Source organism: Papio anubis, chromosome 9 (assembly GCF_008728515.1).
Source record: "Papio anubis isolate 15944 chromosome 9, Panubis1.0, whole genome shotgun sequence".
Classification (NCBI taxonomy): Eukaryota; Metazoa; Chordata; class Mammalia; order Primates; family Cercopithecidae; genus Papio; species Papio anubis.
In genome coordinates, this window is record NC_044984.1 from 116,917,107 (window position 1) to 116,933,901 (window position 16,795).

The window sequence follows — 16,795 nt, forward strand, 5'->3', positions numbered from 1 at the left end:
CGGGGCCAAGAATACAGCCTAGGAATGCGCAGTCGGGAGAACAAAACTGGCGGAACTCAAGGTGGGGCAACGTCCTATTTCGAGTTTAAAGTAATCTTGGTCTCGTCCGGCCGCCGTAAAGGGGTTGGGTTTAGTGTTCTCCCGCCAATTTAAACCTGTGGCATGGAACCTAAAGATTAGAGGCGGTTGTGTGAGTCAGGAAGAGGGGCCGCATACTTGATTGTTTCTCTTTAGTTTCTTCGATTGCAGGTGAGGACGGGGAGTTGCGCTGTGTAGGGAACTGGGGGTGGGTTCAGGACGAAGTAACTGCAGCCTCTCCTCAGTTCCTGTTTTTCCCTTTAACGCCGTCAGGAGAGAGGTTGGAGTCGGTTTTTGCGGGCGGCGGTGTCCAGCGGAGAGCGTTTAAGTACGGAAGCCTAACTGACAAGTGTTTCATCTTGCTCATTCTCTCCTGTTCGCGAATCTGTTCTGCATTCCGCCGCCAGAGTGATCTCAAAATTATCAAATCAGGCCACTCGTTTGCTGAGTTCCCCTCTATCCCTTGTACTGAGAATAAAATTCAATCTTGAAGTCGAGGTTTTTTGGGCTCCACTGCTCTCTCCCTCACTGTCTTCTACTTTTGCTTTGACCCGGCAGCAGCATCAAACACTTCCTACCCAGCCTCTGAGCCTTTGCACTCTGTTCCCTCTGTCTACGTCACGTTCCGCCTGAGTTTTGCGTGCTTGACTTCTTGTTATTCAGGTCTCAGCTCAGATGTCACCTCCTTCCCTTCCCAAACAAATCCTCCTTCAGCGACACCTCACCTCATCCATTTAATCACTGTTTTCTTCAAATCATTTAGCACTTTTTGCAATTATTTGTGCATTTGCTTTTTTTGTAGAGGTAGCGTAACAAGATGTGTATTAACTATTTTATTTTTGTCCGTTTTTCCCGCAAAAACATAAACTTCGTAATGGCAAAGACATTTTGTGCTTTGTTCAAGCTATACTGCCAGCTCCTACAAAGGTACCTGGCACATAGTAAATAGGTATTCAGTAAACATCTGTTGAACAAGTAAATGTGGCAGTTATGGGCGGTTTCTCTATTTCACAGATGTGGGAAATTGAGACCTATAAAGGTATTCATTCCAGCCTGTCCCTCCTTCTTCATTTCCTCACTCCCACCCAAACACCAGTCACTAAAACTGTTCTCTATTCTCCAAACATGTTTTGTTTCTGTTCCCTTGCTTATGCTCTTAGGAAGAACTCTTTCTTTTTTTTTTTTTTTTTTTTTTTGAGACGGAGTCTTGCTCTGTCGCCCAGGCTGGAGTGCAGTGGCCGGATCTCAGCTCACTGCAAGCTCCGCCTCCCGGGTTCACGCCATTCTCCTGCCTCAGCCTCCCGAGTAGCTGGGACTACAGGCGCCCGCCACCTCGCCCGGCTAAGTTTTTGTATTTTTAGTAGAGACAGGGTTTCACTGTGTTAGCCAGGATGGTCTCGATCTCCTGACCTTGTGATCCGCCCGTCTCGGCCTCCCAAAGTGCTGGGATTACAGGCTTGAGCCACCGCGCCCGGCCGGAATAACTCTTTCAACATTTATAAAACTATGATCTTCAATTCTCAGCCCAAATGTTACCTGCTTCCACTAATAACAAATTAGCTAACACCTAAAATTGAATGTTTGCCATCAACCAAGCATTGTTCTGTGAACATTTAAAACTCAAAACATTGGGAGTCTGAAGCAGAAAGATTGCTTGAGCCCAGGAGATCAAGGCCAGCCAGGGCAAAATAGTGAGACCCTTGTCTCTCAAAAAACCAGAAGTAAAAAATAGAAAACTCCTTCAGGTGGGTACAACTACGTTAGTCCCTTGGTATTAGTATCCACAGGAGATTGGTTCCGGGACCTCCCACAGATCCCAAAACCCTGGGATGCTTAAGTCCCTGTCATAAAATGACATAGTATTTGCATGTAGCCTGGGAACATCTGCCTGTATACTTTAAATCATCTCTAGACTACTTATCTTGCCTAACAATGTAAATGCGCTATGCCTGTAGGTGGAATCTAGGGATGTGGAACACATGGCTATGGAGGGCCAACTATATGTATATATTTTTTCCAAGATGGAGTTTCACTCTTGTTGCCCAAGCTGGAGTGCAGTGGCACATCTCAACCTACTGCAACCTCTGCCTCCCAGGTTCAAGCAATTCTCCAGCCTCAGCCTCCTGAGTAGCTGGGATTACAGGCGCACACCACTACGCCCAGCTAATTTTTTGCATTTTTAGTAGAGAGGGGGTTTCGTCATGTTGGCCAGGCTGGTCTCAAACTCCTGACCTCAGGTGATCCACCCACCTAAACCTCCCAAAGTTCTGGGATTACAGGCATGAGCCACCATGCCTGGCCTGTATATTCTTATTTTATAAATTAGAGAATTGAGGAACAGAAAGATTAAGTGATCACCCAAGGACAACTGCCTAGTCATTGTGAAAGAGCACCAAGTCAGAAATTGTTTCTTCCTTGTGCTATACCTTTTATAGATATTAAAACATACTTCTAGTAGCACTTATGAAACCAATTGTAATTATTTGATTATCATTCCCTACCAGTCTTGATCCAAGGATTGTTTTTCTCCTTAGTGTTCTTTTCCCACCCAGACTCCAGGTAATATGGTTTATGTAAACCTTTACTTCTTGAGATGGTTAAACTTCATAAGGTTTCAAGCTTAGTCTTTGGTCCAGAAACCTAATTCATTTTTTTCTCCTTCCCTAATCATTTTAATTTGTTGTATAATAATACTATGATAGCATTGCCGGGCGCGGTGGCTCAAGCCTGTAATCCCAGCACTTTGGGAGGCCGAGGCGGGTGGATCACGAGGTCAGGAGATCGAGACCATCCTGGCTAACATGGTGAAACCCCGTCTCTACTAAAAATACAAAAAAAAAAACTAGCCGGGCGTGGTGGTGGGCGCCTGTAGTCCCAGCTACTCGGAGGCTGAGGCGGGAGAATGGCGTGAACCCGGGAGGCGGAGCTTGCAGTGAGCCGAGATCGCGCCACTGCACTCCAGCCTGGGCGACAGAGCGAGACTCCGTCTCAAAAAAAAAAAAAAAAAAAAAAAAAATACTATGATAGCATTAATGGACTTTTTCTGAACTTCATCTGGAAACTTATCCTATGATATCCCAGACAATCTGGCAATTAAACCTACACTGTTTGCTGCTATACTGATTAAAGGTTTATTTCTAATGAAAACTTGGTATAATTCCAAACTAGACACACAAAAGTAATGGAAGCTCTAGGATACATTGGTAAGATCAGAATTGTTGGTCTGTGTGCATAAACCAATATGTTCTCTGGTAACCATGATAGCTCTAGTTCCATTTATGTTATTGGCCCAAAGTGTTTAGTGGCCACAGCAATAACAAGAAGGCAAGGATGTCTGTATATGTTAATGTTAGACTTTTGTTTTTGTTTTGTGAGTAGGCTTTCTCATTTCCCAAGGAACCGGGTTCTATGCAACAAGATAATATGGTGTCTAATTTTATGTTGTTACAGGAAAGACAGTGGTTCTTGACTCAGGAAGACAGTCTCAGAAACATGTGGAATGATATTGAGCTGCTAACAAATGATGATACCGGAAGTGGGTACCTGAGTGTCGGTTCAAGAAAAGAACATGGAACTGCTTTATATCAAGTAGATATGCTAGTGAAGATCTCTTCTGAAAAGGTAGTGATTATTACACTGACTGTTTCATTAACAGAATTTTTACTGGGTGCTTAGTAGGCCTAGTGGCCCACAGTAAATATTTTGTGAATGAATATAGCACTTCCTCAAGGAATCAAGATTCAATCTCAGATTGCTAGAAATTCACATCTGAATACCCTCTGCATCATGTTAGGATCAGTATTTTCACGACTGAAGGATTCTTAGTTCCTCTTGATATTTCATGCATACTAAATATGTGTAAGTTGACGCGAAGAGCATTTTTTTTTTTTTTTTTTTTTGAGACAGAGTCTTGCTCTGTCACCCAGGCTGGAGTGCAGTGGTATGATCACGGCTCACTGCGATCTCTGCCTCCCAAGATTCAAGTAATTCTCGTGCCTCAGCCTCCCGAGTAGCTGAGATTACAGATGTGCGCCACCATGCTCAGCTAATTTTTTGTATTTTTGTAGAGATGGGATTTCACCATATTGTCCAGGCTGGTCTTGAACTCCTGGCCTCAAGCAATCCACCCACCTCAGCCTCCCAAAGTGCTGGGATTACAGGTGTGAGCCACCGTGCCCGGCATACAAAGAATATCTACCACTAACATAGGAAATAAAATGTTACCAATAGAGTTAAAGGCTCTGAGGGTCCATCCCTGAATCTGTGTGCCTCCTGTTCCCTACCAGACTCAAGCACCCTGCTGAGTATGAGGTTTATCCATGCATTTCTTTCTACATTTTAACTTTCTTCTGTTAGTAATTGCACCATTCTTGCTCCATGCCTGAAACCTTATTCTTTGCCTTGCATAGAAGGTACTATTAGGTGGGTGTGGTGGCACGCACATGTAGTCCCAACTACTTGGGAGGCTGGTATTTAATTCTTTTTTTAATTAAAAAATTTTTTATTTTTACTCAAATGGATTCTGACAGATAATTCTCTTAATAAGAAAAAAACCTAGAGCAAAAGACAGGGCATCCACTGGGGATGTTATTCCTAAACAGAATGAAATTTATGCTTTTGACTTTTTTTTTTAAACTGGCTGATGGGATTTAAAAAAGAAATCATTCTTTGTGCTGCTTTAAGCTTGTGTCTGTTGAACTGTGCTGCCTTTTTTTTTTTTTTTTTTTTGAGACAGAGTCTCACACTGTTGCCTAGGCTGGAGTACAGTGGTGTGATCTGGGCTCGGCTCACTGCAACCTCTGCCTCCTGGGTTCAAAAAATTCTCCTGTCTCAATTTCCCAAGTAGCAGGGATTACACGTGCCACCATGCTACAAAAAATTTTTGTATTTTTAGTAGAGATGGGGTTGCCCAGGCTGGTCTTGAACTCCTGGCCTCAAGTGATCCACCTGCCTTGGCCTCTGAAAGTGCTGGGATAAAGGCATGAGCCATTGCTCCTGGGTTGTACTGCTTTTAATGTACCATGAATCATATTAAAGGCAGCATAGTCCAACAATAAGATAACTAATATAGGATAAACATTAATTATGAGTAGTACAAATAAATCTCATTGTATTTTTTGGCATTATTAGAGGCAAAAATTTAAAGTACAGCATAATTTTTAAAAATTTTTTGAATCTTTCAAGACATCTGAAAGCACAGTTTCTATGAGGAAATGACGTCTATTTTTTAGTATTTTTGTTTGTTTGTTTGTTTGTTTGTTTGAGATGGAGTCTTGCTCTGTCGCCCAGGTTGGAGTGTGGTGGCGCAATCTCGGCTCACTGCAAGCTCTGCCTCCTGGGTTCACGCCATTCTCCTGCCTCAGCTGCCCGAGTAGCTGGGACTACAGGTGCCTGCCACCATGCCTGGCTAATCTTTGTATTTTTAGTAGAGACGGGGTTTCACCATGTTAGCCAGGATGGTCTCGATCTCCTGACCTTGTGATCCGCCCGCCTCAGCCTCCCAAAGTGCTGGGATTACAGGCGTGAGCCACTGCGCCCGGCCATTTGTATGTTTTTTTTTTTTTTAAGAGAGTTTCTCACTCTGTAGCCCAGGCTGGAGTACAGTGACGTGATGTTGACTCATTACAGCCTCCCACTCCTGAGTTCAAGCGATTCTCCTGCCTCAGCTTCTGGAGTAGCTGGGATTATAGGTGCCTGCCACCATGCCTACCTAATTTTTTTTTGTTTTTCTTTTTGAGACAGAGTCTTGCTCTGTCGCCAGGCTGGAGTGCAAGTGGTGTGATCTCAGCTCATTGCAGCCTCCGCCTCCCGGGTTCAAGTGATTCTTCTGCCTCAGCCTCCTGAGTAGCTGGGAATACAGGCATAAGCCACCACGCCCAGCTAATTTTTGTATTTTTGGTAGAGATAAGGCTTCACCATGTGGGGCAGGATGGTCTTCATCTCTTGACCTTGTGATCCACCCACCTCAGCCTCCCAAAATTCTGGGATTACAGGCGTGAATCGCCGTGCCCGGGCTTTATTTTTTAATATTATCAGGAGCCTTAAAACATGGAAGTGGCTCAGGCCTTTCTTGACCTCAAGGTTGCTGTTGAAAAATAATAGTGTGTGTGTATAGAATCTTGGATTCTGTCAGGAACTAAAATTCTATTATTAGCACAGGGCATATACTTATCAACATGTTTTGAACATCTGCTATGTTCTGAGCCCAGTATTAGGCACTTGGACATAAGATGGCATTTTATTCATTCCTTTTAGGATCTTACCTTAAAGTTAGGCACACAGGACCCAAACAATAAAAGATATTTAGCTGTGCAAGTCAGTATATGCTAAATGCCAAATGAACAATACAGACAGTAAATGAGTAGGAATTCAATCGATGGAGAGCTCATTTTGGGTTGAGCAGTTTAAGGAGCATTTCCTTAAGAAACTATGTGTGAGCCCGGTGTGGTGGCATGTCCTGTAGTCCCAGCTACTCAGAGGCTGAGGTAGGAGAATGGCTTGAGCCCAGGAGTTCAAGGCCAGCCTGGGCAACGTAGGGAGAAAACGTCTCTAAAAAAATAAAAAATTAAAAATAAACTACACTTGCTTTGGGCCTTAACAAGGAGAACAGTTTAGGCAGGGAGAACTGTGTGTGGACAGATCCCTAGAAGATATAGTGCCGTTCTTTTTTTTTTTTGAGGTGGAGTCTTGCTCTGTTTCCCAGGCTGGAGTGCAGTGGTGTTATCTCGGCTCACTGCAACCTCTGTCTCTCAGGTTCAAGTGATTCTCGTGCCTTACCCTCCCAGTAGCTGGGATTACATGTGACCTCCACCACGCCTGGCTAATTTTAGTGCCATTCCTTGTTGGCAGTGCCTTCGTGTAACCTTTTACTAGTTGACGAAGCAAGTAAAAAGATAAGAAGGAGGCCGGGCGCAGTGCCTCACACTTGTATTCCTGACATTTTGGGTGGTTGAAGTGGAAGGATCATTTGAGTCCAGGAGTTCTAGACCAGCCTTGCCTACATGGTGAAAACCCCATCTCTAAAACAATAAATAAATAAATAAATTGGCCAGGTGTGGTGGTGTGCATGTGTAGTCCCAGCTGCTTGGGTGGAGGAGGCACGAAGATCCCATGAGCCCAGGCGTTTAAGGCTGCAGTGAGTTATGATGGCATCACTGCATTCCAGGCCGAGCGACAGAGGGAGACCCTGTCTCAAAGTAAAGAAAAAAATAAGGTAGAAGAGGGATCAGAATGTTGGGGAATTTTCAAGGATTACACCTGGAGAAGATGACTTTTGGAATAGTCATAAAATGAGGTGAATAGCTGCATTTTGTCAGAGAAGAATAGGACTAGTTAACATTTATTGAGCATATACTATGTGCAAGGCTCTCTTATAAGCCCTTTACATGAATTCGTTTCATCTTTATTCAGGTGAACCTTGTTGGTATTATTATTATTATTACCCTTTTACAGAGAGTTAGTTGACACATTTGCCTAAGATCACTCAGCTAGTAAGGGACTGAGCTTCCTCAACCACTAATCCCTCCAAGTGCTTCAAGACAGCTATGTGTGGGAAGCTCTCGGCAACAGAACTGAATACTGGAGACTCTGATTTGGCTTGTCTAGTGTTTTTAAAAATGTTGACTTAGCTGCCAATATTTAAAAATCAGAACATGTCACATAAAGATCCAGCTTCTGTTGATGAATGGGCAGGTATGGCCATGCCAGTGCTGCATCCCCACCGGGCTTCCCACTGGCTGGTGTGAAGCAGATTCTATTCTTTCATGTCTGTGGGGGTGTGGACCCTCCAGTTCACAGTTCACCACCATTCCCCTGCCTAGCATATCCACGACACCAAGACTTCATGCCAATCTTGATTAATTCATTATGTTAATGCCTGGCTCCTGCATCATAAAGTCAATCCTGAGGAAACAAGGACTTGAACGTGAGAATCCCTTGCCCTTCTTGCCCATCCTAAACTGTTTTTCTACTTAGGATCCTGGATGGATTCAAGATCTACCATACAAAGAAAAACTCGATGATTAAGTAGATCGAGGGGCAAAGAAAAAAAGCCTGTCAAGTTTTAAAGTGGGGTATTGGGGAATTTGATGATACTATTGATAAGTATTGTTAAACTCGTATAAAAATGTTTGAATTTTCGTCATGCTTTTCTCTCCCACAGGCCTCATTAAATCCAAAGATACAGGCATGCAGTTTAAGTGATGGGTTTATTATTGTAGCCGACCAATCAGTGATATTGCTTGACAGTATTTGTAGATCACTTCAATTGCATCTTGTCTTTGGTAAGTATAATGTAATGAAGTAAGATAAATTGGAAGTCAAATATCTGCTGCCAATTTCTGCTGGATTGCCTCCTCTTTATTATTTCTAAGGTTTCAAATTCGACCAATTTCAAGTAATTAAGTTTGAGTGCTTAGTGCCTTGTTTGTGCTGGGCACTAGAGTCAAAGGACACTGAGATCCCTTCTCTTTACATCTAAGGGGAAATACACATGTAAAGCAACAATTTAGTTTGCTTTCTTGTGTTAGAATACTATGGAAAACACGAGCTCATTTGTGTTCAAATTCCTGAATCTTGTACAGAATTTCGGTATCATTAATGGATATTTGCATATTTTTAGAATGAATAGCTCTCTAAAAATCTTTTAACATACTTATGAATTAATTCTTCATCAAGCTACAAGACTTCAAGTACATGCAGATGTGGACTTGAGAGTGAATTAAAGCCGGACATGGTGGCTTATGCCTGTAATCCCAGCACTTTGGAAGGCTGAGGCCACTGGATCACTTGCGGTCAGGAGTTCAAGACCAACCTGGCCAACATGGTGAAACCCCATTTCTACTAAAAATACAAAAATCACGCCTGTAATCTTTGTACTTTGGAAGGCCCAGGTGGGTAGATTGCCTGAGCTCAGGGGTTTGAGACCAGCCTGGGCAACACGGTGAGACCCCGTTTTCTCTACGAATATACAAAAATTAGCTGGCCGTGCTGGTGTGCATCTGTAGTTTCAGCTACTTGACAGGCTGAGGTAGGAGAATTGCTTGAACCTGGGAGGTGTAGGTTGCAGTGAGCCAAGATCATGCCACTGCACTCCAGTCTGGGTGACAGAGCAAGACTGTCTCCAAAACAAAAACAAAAACAAAAATTAGCTGGGCATGGTGGCATACACCTGTAATCCCAGCTACTCAGGAGTCTGAGGCAGGAGAATTGCTTGAACCCAGGAGGCAGAGGTTGCAGTGAGCCAAGATTATGCCACTGTACTCTAGCCTGAGTGACAAGAGTAAGAGTCTTGTCTCAAAAACAAAGAAGAGTGAATTAAGGGGTAAATCAATGATGGTACTGAGCTTAGGCAAGAATATTATGAAAGCTTTTTTTTTTTTTTGAGATGGAATCTCGCTCTGTTGCCCAGGCTGGAGTGCAGTGGCACAATCTCAGCTCACTGCAAACTCTGCCTCCCGGGTTCACGCCATTCCCCTGCCTCAGCCTCCCGAATACCTGGGACTATAGGCACCCGCCATCATGCCTGGCTAATTTTTTGTATATATATATATATATATTTTTTTTTTTAGTAGTGATAGCGTTTCACCGTGTTAGCCAGGATAGTCTCGGTCTCCTGACCTTGTGATCTGCCTGCCTCGGCCTCCGAAAGTGCTAGGATTATAGGCGTGAGCCACCACACCCAGCCCCGAAAGTTTTTTCTTTCTTGAGTAGAAATATTTTTTTTTTTTGAGATATAGTCTCGTACTGTCACCTAGGCCAGAGTGCAGTGGTGTGATGTTGGCTCACTGCAACCTCCTCTTCCAGTGTTTAAGCAATTCTCCTGCCTCAGCCTCCCAGGTATCTGGGACTATAGGCACCCATCACCACGCCCTGCTAATTTTTTTTTTTTTGTATTTTTAGTAGAAACAGGGTTTCACTATGTTGGCCAGGCTGGTCTTGAACTCCTGACCTCGTGATCCACCCGCCTCGACCTCCTGAAGTGTTGGGATTACAGACGTGAGCCACTGTGCCTGGCCTTTTTTTTTTTTTTTTTTTTTTTGCTGAGACAGAGTCTCGCTCTGTGGCCCAGGCTGGAGTGCAGTGGTGTTCTCTCAGCTCACTGCAACTTCCACCTCCCAGGTTCAAGAGATTCTTCTGCCTCAGCCTCCTGAGTAGCTGGGATTACAGGTGCCCGCCACCGTGCCTGGTAATTTTTGTATTTTTAGTAGGGTCGGGTTTCACCATGTTGGCCAGGCTGGTCTCAAATTCCTGACTGCAAATGATCCACCTACCTTGGCCTCCCGAAGTGCTGGGATTATAGATGTGAGCCACTGTACCCGGCCATTGAGTAGAAATTTTAAGAGACAGATAGTTGTTGAAACTTTTACGTAAGAATTTAGACAACTGAAAAGGAAACAGAACGCATGCATTTTGGAACATATCTTGATTGCAACATGGAGGCAATAAACTTGTGTTTTATGAAATCTTGACGTATTGACCCTGATTAGTCCACAAGATTCACAGTTTCTTCTATGAAATAGTGGGATGCGGTAATGATGAACCATTTGTGGAAAGATACTGTGGCAGAATAACTTGTGTTCATAAGCCAGTTACATCTTACTGTTTTTCTTGTCCCTTCCCTTTCTGCTTTGTTTTCTGTTACCTTGGCCTTCTTGATTTTGCGTGAATACAACAGGCACTTCCCACCCGATGATCTTTCCTCGAGCTGTGCCCACCGTCTGAATGCTCTGAATGCTCTTCCATCTTAGCCATTTGGCTAATTTCCTCACCTCTTTCATGTATCCTGTGAGCTTTCTAATTAACACTGCAAAACGCACTGTTCTTCTGAGGTCTCTTACCTGGCTCTACATTTTTTTTCCAGAACATCTATCACCTTCTTACATGTCTTACAGTTTGTTTATTATGCTAATTGTTTATCAGCTATTTCCTTTTTTTTTTTTTTTTTTGGGACAGTGTGACTCTGTCGCCTAGGCTGGAGTGCAGTGGCGTGATTTCAGCTCACTGCAACCTCCACCTCCTGGGTTCAAGCAATTCTCCTGTCTCAGCCTCCCGAGTAGCCTGGATTACAGGCACATGCCACCATGCCCAGCTAATTTTATATTTTTAGTAGAGTTGGGGTTTCACCATGTTGGCCAGACTGGTCTCGAACTCCTGACCTCAAGTGATCTGCCTGCCTCGGCCTCCCAAAGTGCTGGGATTACAGGTGTGAGCCACCACGCCTGGTTATTTATCCGCTATTTCTGCCTTAGAATATGAAATTTGTGATGGTGGTAATCTTTTGTTACTGTTCTCAGATATATGCAAAAGGCCTAGAACAATGCTTAGCATAAAGTAAGTGCTCAATAAATATTTGTTGACCAGCTGCGTGCAGTGGCTCACATCTGTAACCTCAGCACTTTGGGAGGCAGAGATGGACAATCGCTTGAGCCCAGGAGTTCGAGACCGGTCTAGGTAACATGGCAAAACCCCATCTCTACAAAAAGTACAAAAAATTAGCTGGCCATAGGAGTGTGTACCTGTGGTCCCAGCTACCTGGGAGGCTGAGGCGGGAGAATTGCCTGACTGAGCCCAGGAAGTCTAGGGTGCAGTGAACTGAGGTGGTACCACTCCACTCCAGCCTGGGTAGTAGAGCGAGATGCTGTCTCAAAAACAAAACAAAACAAAAAATATTTGTTGACTGAATAAAAGTCAACAACATTCTTTTTTACTTTCATCACATCTGTTTTGCAGTATTTAGAAGTAACTTAAGTAATCGTTGGCTTTTTAATGAGAAAAATTTGTATTTTTTTTGTATTGGAAATAAGAATTTTCAAAGGAAGCTTGTAACTTTGATTTGAAATTTTCAGATACTGAAGTGGATGTAGTTGGCCTTTGTCAAGAAGGAAAGTTTCTTTTGGTTGGCGAGAGAAGTGGCAACCTACATCTTATTCATGTAACATCAAAACAAACACTACTCACTAATGTAAGATCTTGTTATATTTTAATTTTCATTATTTAAATTCTAAATAATCTCTTAGACAACTAAAACTTCAGCAAACTATTACTTAATATGTGTTTTAAATTAAAACAATGTTTTTTTGAACAATTAAGCTTTGAAGGTGTTACCACAGCTTGAATCCTGAGTTTTTGGCTCTCGTGTAAATAGAAATTAACACCAGGTCAAACAGAAATTTTCCCAGGGAAGGTTTAGTAGGCTTGTGGCTCAAGGAATCTCAAGAGAACACCGTATGGGAAAGGGATGCCAAGTGCTAGCTTCCTGAAGGGTTTATAGCTCTTGTCGTTTTGAGGAAGCTGAGGTGAGAAAAGTGATTTGTAGGCATGTAGAGGCAGGGAACTTTCAGCACCTGTGAATTGATCGCATCCTTTTTCATGTGTTGTATGTCTCATTAGCATGTTAAATCTCCATCCCTGGGTATGATTTTTAGTATCATAATTAGGTTAAAATGAGGAAATACTTGGTTAAAGGCCAGGGCTGAAGTCCGTCTTGTGCTCAGCTGGCTGGATCTGGTCAGGTGCTAGAGTCCTGCTTTACTAACCTTGGAAGATGGTCAGGTTTTTATTAGGAATGCGGGAGTCCCACTTTAACAACTTTGGGAGAAGTAACTCCAGGAGACGAACGGTTAGGTTCTTATGTGGTTGGGAATTCAGCTTGGTCAGCTAAGTCAGGAGCAGGCAGCTTGTTAAGGGAAGCAGGAAGGTAGAGGAGGGAATGCCCAGACATATGAAGCCTTTGGGGTCTTGGTTACAATGTCTCTTGCCTGCCAGAATTGAGTTTCTTTCCTGTACTGAACGGTATTTTAAACTAAAAGTATGTTTTTTGAAAAATTAAGCTTTGAAGGTGTTACTATAGCTTGGATCCCAAATTCTTGGCTCTCACGTAATAGAAATTAACACCAGGTCAAACAAAAATTTTCTTAGGCCAGGTTTAGTAAGCTTGTGGCTCAAGGAATCACAAGAGGTATTTAGTACGCTTGTCCAAAATAGTTTTCCATTTTAAAAGTAAGATGTTTGGAATATAGGCAGAATTATTGCTAATGATAATTGATAACTTTAAAGAATAAAATCCTTGATTGTAGTTTTCTGTGTTTAATTTTATTATTTGAAATTAATTTGCATTTAGGCATTTGTTCGGAAAGCTAATGATGAAAATCGGCGGACTTACCAGAATCTTGTCATTGAGAAGGATGGTTCAAATGAAGGTAAGTTTTCTTGAATTTTTGAATGACTTTTTTTTTTTTTTTTTTTTTTTTAAATGGAGTCTCGCTTTGTCTCCCAGGCTGGAGTGCAGTGGCGCAATCTCAGCTCACTGCAACCTCCAGCTCCCGGGTTCAAGCGTCTCCTGCCTCAGTCTCCTGAGTAGCTGGGATTACAGGCGTGTGCCACCACGCCCGGCTGATTTTTGTATTTTTAGTAGAGATGGAGTTTCACCATGTTGGCCAGGCTGGTCTCAAGCTCCTGACCCCAAGTGAGTGATCCACCTGCCTGGGCCTCCCAAAGTGTTGGGATTACAGGCATGAGCCACTGTACCCAGCCTGAATGACTTCTAACTAATATCTAATCAAAAATTCCAATTTTTGGTTAATAAATTATATAAATTCATTGTTATGCTATCTACATTTTTTCTGGTTTTTTTTTTTTTTTTTTTTTTTTGAGATGAAGTCGCTCCCTCTTGTCCCCCAGGCTGGAGTGCAATGGCACGACCTCAGCTCACTGAAACCTCTGCCTCCCGGGTTCAAGCGATTCTCCTGCCTCAGTCTCCCAAGTAGCTGGGATTACAGGCGCCTGCTACCACGCCTGGCTAATTTTTTGTTTTTAATAGAGACGGGGTTTCACCGTGTTGGCCGGGCTGGTCTTGAACTCCTGACCTCAGGTGATCCGCCCGCCTCAGATGATCCGCCTGTGAGCCACTGTGCCCGGCCTTTTCTGTATTTTTTTATACATTTTTTCCTATCAATGCAATTAATATTGTAAGAAACAATTTTTATATTTTAGCTCTTTTTAGAGGTTTAAACATATACTTTTCCTAAATATAATATTCTAAACTTATTTCTACAGTTTCGAGATTTCTATAGGTTACCAAGGAGACATTATATTCTTTTAAAATGTGTTTCTGGGCTTCAGTATATTTATTATATTTTTACTTCAACAAATGTTAACTGGGCCTTAATTTATTTTGATATATCTGAGATTTTTTTTTTCTGGCACATGAAGTTTGTTATTTTAATAAAAGTTTCAAAAGAAGTTAACAATGTTTTTTGCGAATAAGTTACTAGTTCTTTGTAAATAAGTTTTATCTGTAACATTACTGTATTTGATTATTATAATTTAAATGAGCAGGCTGTGTGTGGTGGCTCACATCTGTAATCCTAGCATTTTAGGAGACTGAGGTGGGAGCATCGCTTGAGTCTAGGAGCTTGAAACCAGCCTGGATAACATAGAGAGACCTCCACCTCTACAAAAAATAAAAAATTAGCCAGATGTGTTGGTGCGTGTAGTCCCACCTTCTCAGGAGGCTGAGTTGGGAGGATCTCTTGGGCCTGGAGGTTGCGGCTGCAGTGAGCTGTGGTCATGCCATTGCACTCCAGCCTGGGAGATAGATTGAGACCCTGTCTCAAAAAAAAAAAAACTTCACATTGACATATTTTTAAGGTAGTTCCAGATACCGTTTGTGCGTGCGTGCGTGTGTGCTTGCCTGCCTGCCTGCCTGCCTGCCTTCCTTCCTTCCTTCCTTCCTTCCTTCCTTCCTCTTTCTCAATTTTTTTTTTTTTTTTTTCTGAGATGGAGTTCCACTCTATTGCCCAGGCTGGAATGTAGCAGTGCAATTTCGGCTCACTGCAACCTCCACCATCCAGGTTCAAGCAGTTCTCCTGCCTCAGCCTCCTGAGTAGCTGGGACTACAGGCGCACACCCCCACACCCAGCTAATTTTTGTATTTCTAGTAAAGATGGGGTTTCACCATGTTGGTCAGGCTGGTCTTGAGCTCCTGACCTCATGATCCACCTGCCTTGGCCTCCCAAAGTGTTGGCATTACAGGCGTGAGCCACTGCGCCCCGCCTCTTTCTCTCTTTCTTTCTCTCTTTGTTCAAAAGCCACATTCAAATAGATGCTGGTTTAAATTTTATATCCATGTGCCTTTTAAAGTAACTGATTCCCGGCCACGTGCAGTGGCTTTCACCTGTAATCCCAGCACTTTGGGAGGCTGAGGCAAGTGGATCTCAAAGTCAAGAGATTGAGACCATCCTGGCCAACATGGTGAAACTCTGTCTCTACTAAAAATACAAAAATTAGCTGGGCGTGGTGGTGCACGCCTGTACTCCCAGCTACTCGGGAGGCTGAGGCAGGAGAATCGCTTGCACCCTAGAGGCAGAGGTTGCAGTGAGCCGAGATTGCACCACTGCACTCCAGCCTGGCGGCAGAATGAGACTCCATCTCAAAAAAAAGAAACTGATTCTGATTTTATTTCAATAGGTACCTATTATATGCTACTTCTTACGTACAGTGGATTTTTTTGTATTACAAACCTTCAGCTTTTAAAAATTCAACAAGGTAAGTAATACATTATATTTTTATTATTGATTTGCAGCAATATTTAGTAGTTTTATTAATTTAGTAATTAGTAAAATTTTAAGTACTCTCTTTAAGCTTATTTTATCTTAATTGTATTTAGTTATAATTGAGCATACTTTTAAGTATTCAGAGTACACTTATTCTCCTCTATTAGAGCTGGAACAGTATTTGAATAAATGTAATTTTGGTATGGCCTTCAAGGAGCTTAGTTGGGGAGAAAAGCTTCAACAGTTTAGTTGGGAAAGACATTTGCTAGCACAATAATAAATGCTTTTTAATGTGGTGAATGAACCTGGAAATGGAAATGACTATGTAGTGTTAATAGTGCAGAACAGGGCGGGCGCAGTGGCTCATGCCTATAATCCCAGCATTTTGGGAGGCCAAGGCGGGCAGATCACCTGAGGTTGGGAGTGCAAGACCAGCCTGACCAACATGGAGAAACCCTGTCTCTACTAAAAATACAAAATTAGCCAGGCAGGGTGGCAGGCACCTGTAATCCCAGCTACTCGGGAGGCTGAGGCAGGAGAATTGCTTGAACCCAGGAGGCAGAGGTATGGTGAGCTGAGATCACGCCGTAGCACTCCAGTCTGGGCAGCAAGAGAGAAACTCTGTCTCAAAAGAAAAATATATATAGTGCAGAACAATAATGTAAAATATGTTTTAAGCTAGTAGTCTGGACCATTTATCCCTCTGAGCCAAGTGAAAGTGTTTGAGGAATGGATTTGGAACAGGTATATAATATTTTATTTTATTTTATTATTTTTATTTATTTATTTATTTTTGAGATGGAGTCTCGCTCTGTTGCCTAGACTCGAGTGCAGTGGTGCAATATCGGCTCACTGCAACCTCCACTTCCCAGGTTCAAGTGATTCTTGTGCCTCAGTCTCCCAAGTAACTGGGATTACAGGTGCGCACAACCACACCTGGCTAAGTTTTGTATTTTTACTAGAGGCGAGGTTTCACCATGTTGGCCAGGCTGGTCTCCAACTCCTCCTTGTCAAGTGATCTGCCAGTCTCGGCCTCCCAAAGTGCTAGGATTATAGGCATGAGTCACTGCACCCAGCCTAAGTGACATTTTAAAAATATTGACTTGCCAGGCCTGTGCTAGGTCTTGGGTGTATGACAAGATTGAAGATTTGTTTTCCATAGA

The 16,795-nt window shown here is 42.8% G+C and overlaps 1 protein-coding gene across 1 annotated transcript in view; it reads left to right on the plus strand.

Moving 5' to 3' along the window:
• The first annotated feature begins 67 nt into the window (after positions 1-67).
• KNTC1 (kinetochore associated 1) overlaps positions 68-16,795 on the plus strand; it is a 102,025-nt gene continuing 85,297 nt past the window's right edge. The window contains exons 1-6 of the mRNA XM_031650855.1: positions 68-249; positions 3,529-3,699; positions 8,240-8,360; positions 11,925-12,040; positions 13,199-13,277; positions 15,547-15,624. Of these exons, the coding sequence (XP_031506715.1) occupies positions 3,571-3,699; positions 8,240-8,360; positions 11,925-12,040; positions 13,199-13,277; positions 15,547-15,624 (523 nt within the window). The 5' untranslated portion in view covers positions 68-249; positions 3,529-3,570. The remainder of the gene's footprint in view (positions 250-3,528; positions 3,700-8,239; positions 8,361-11,924; positions 12,041-13,198; positions 13,278-15,546; positions 15,625-16,795) is intronic.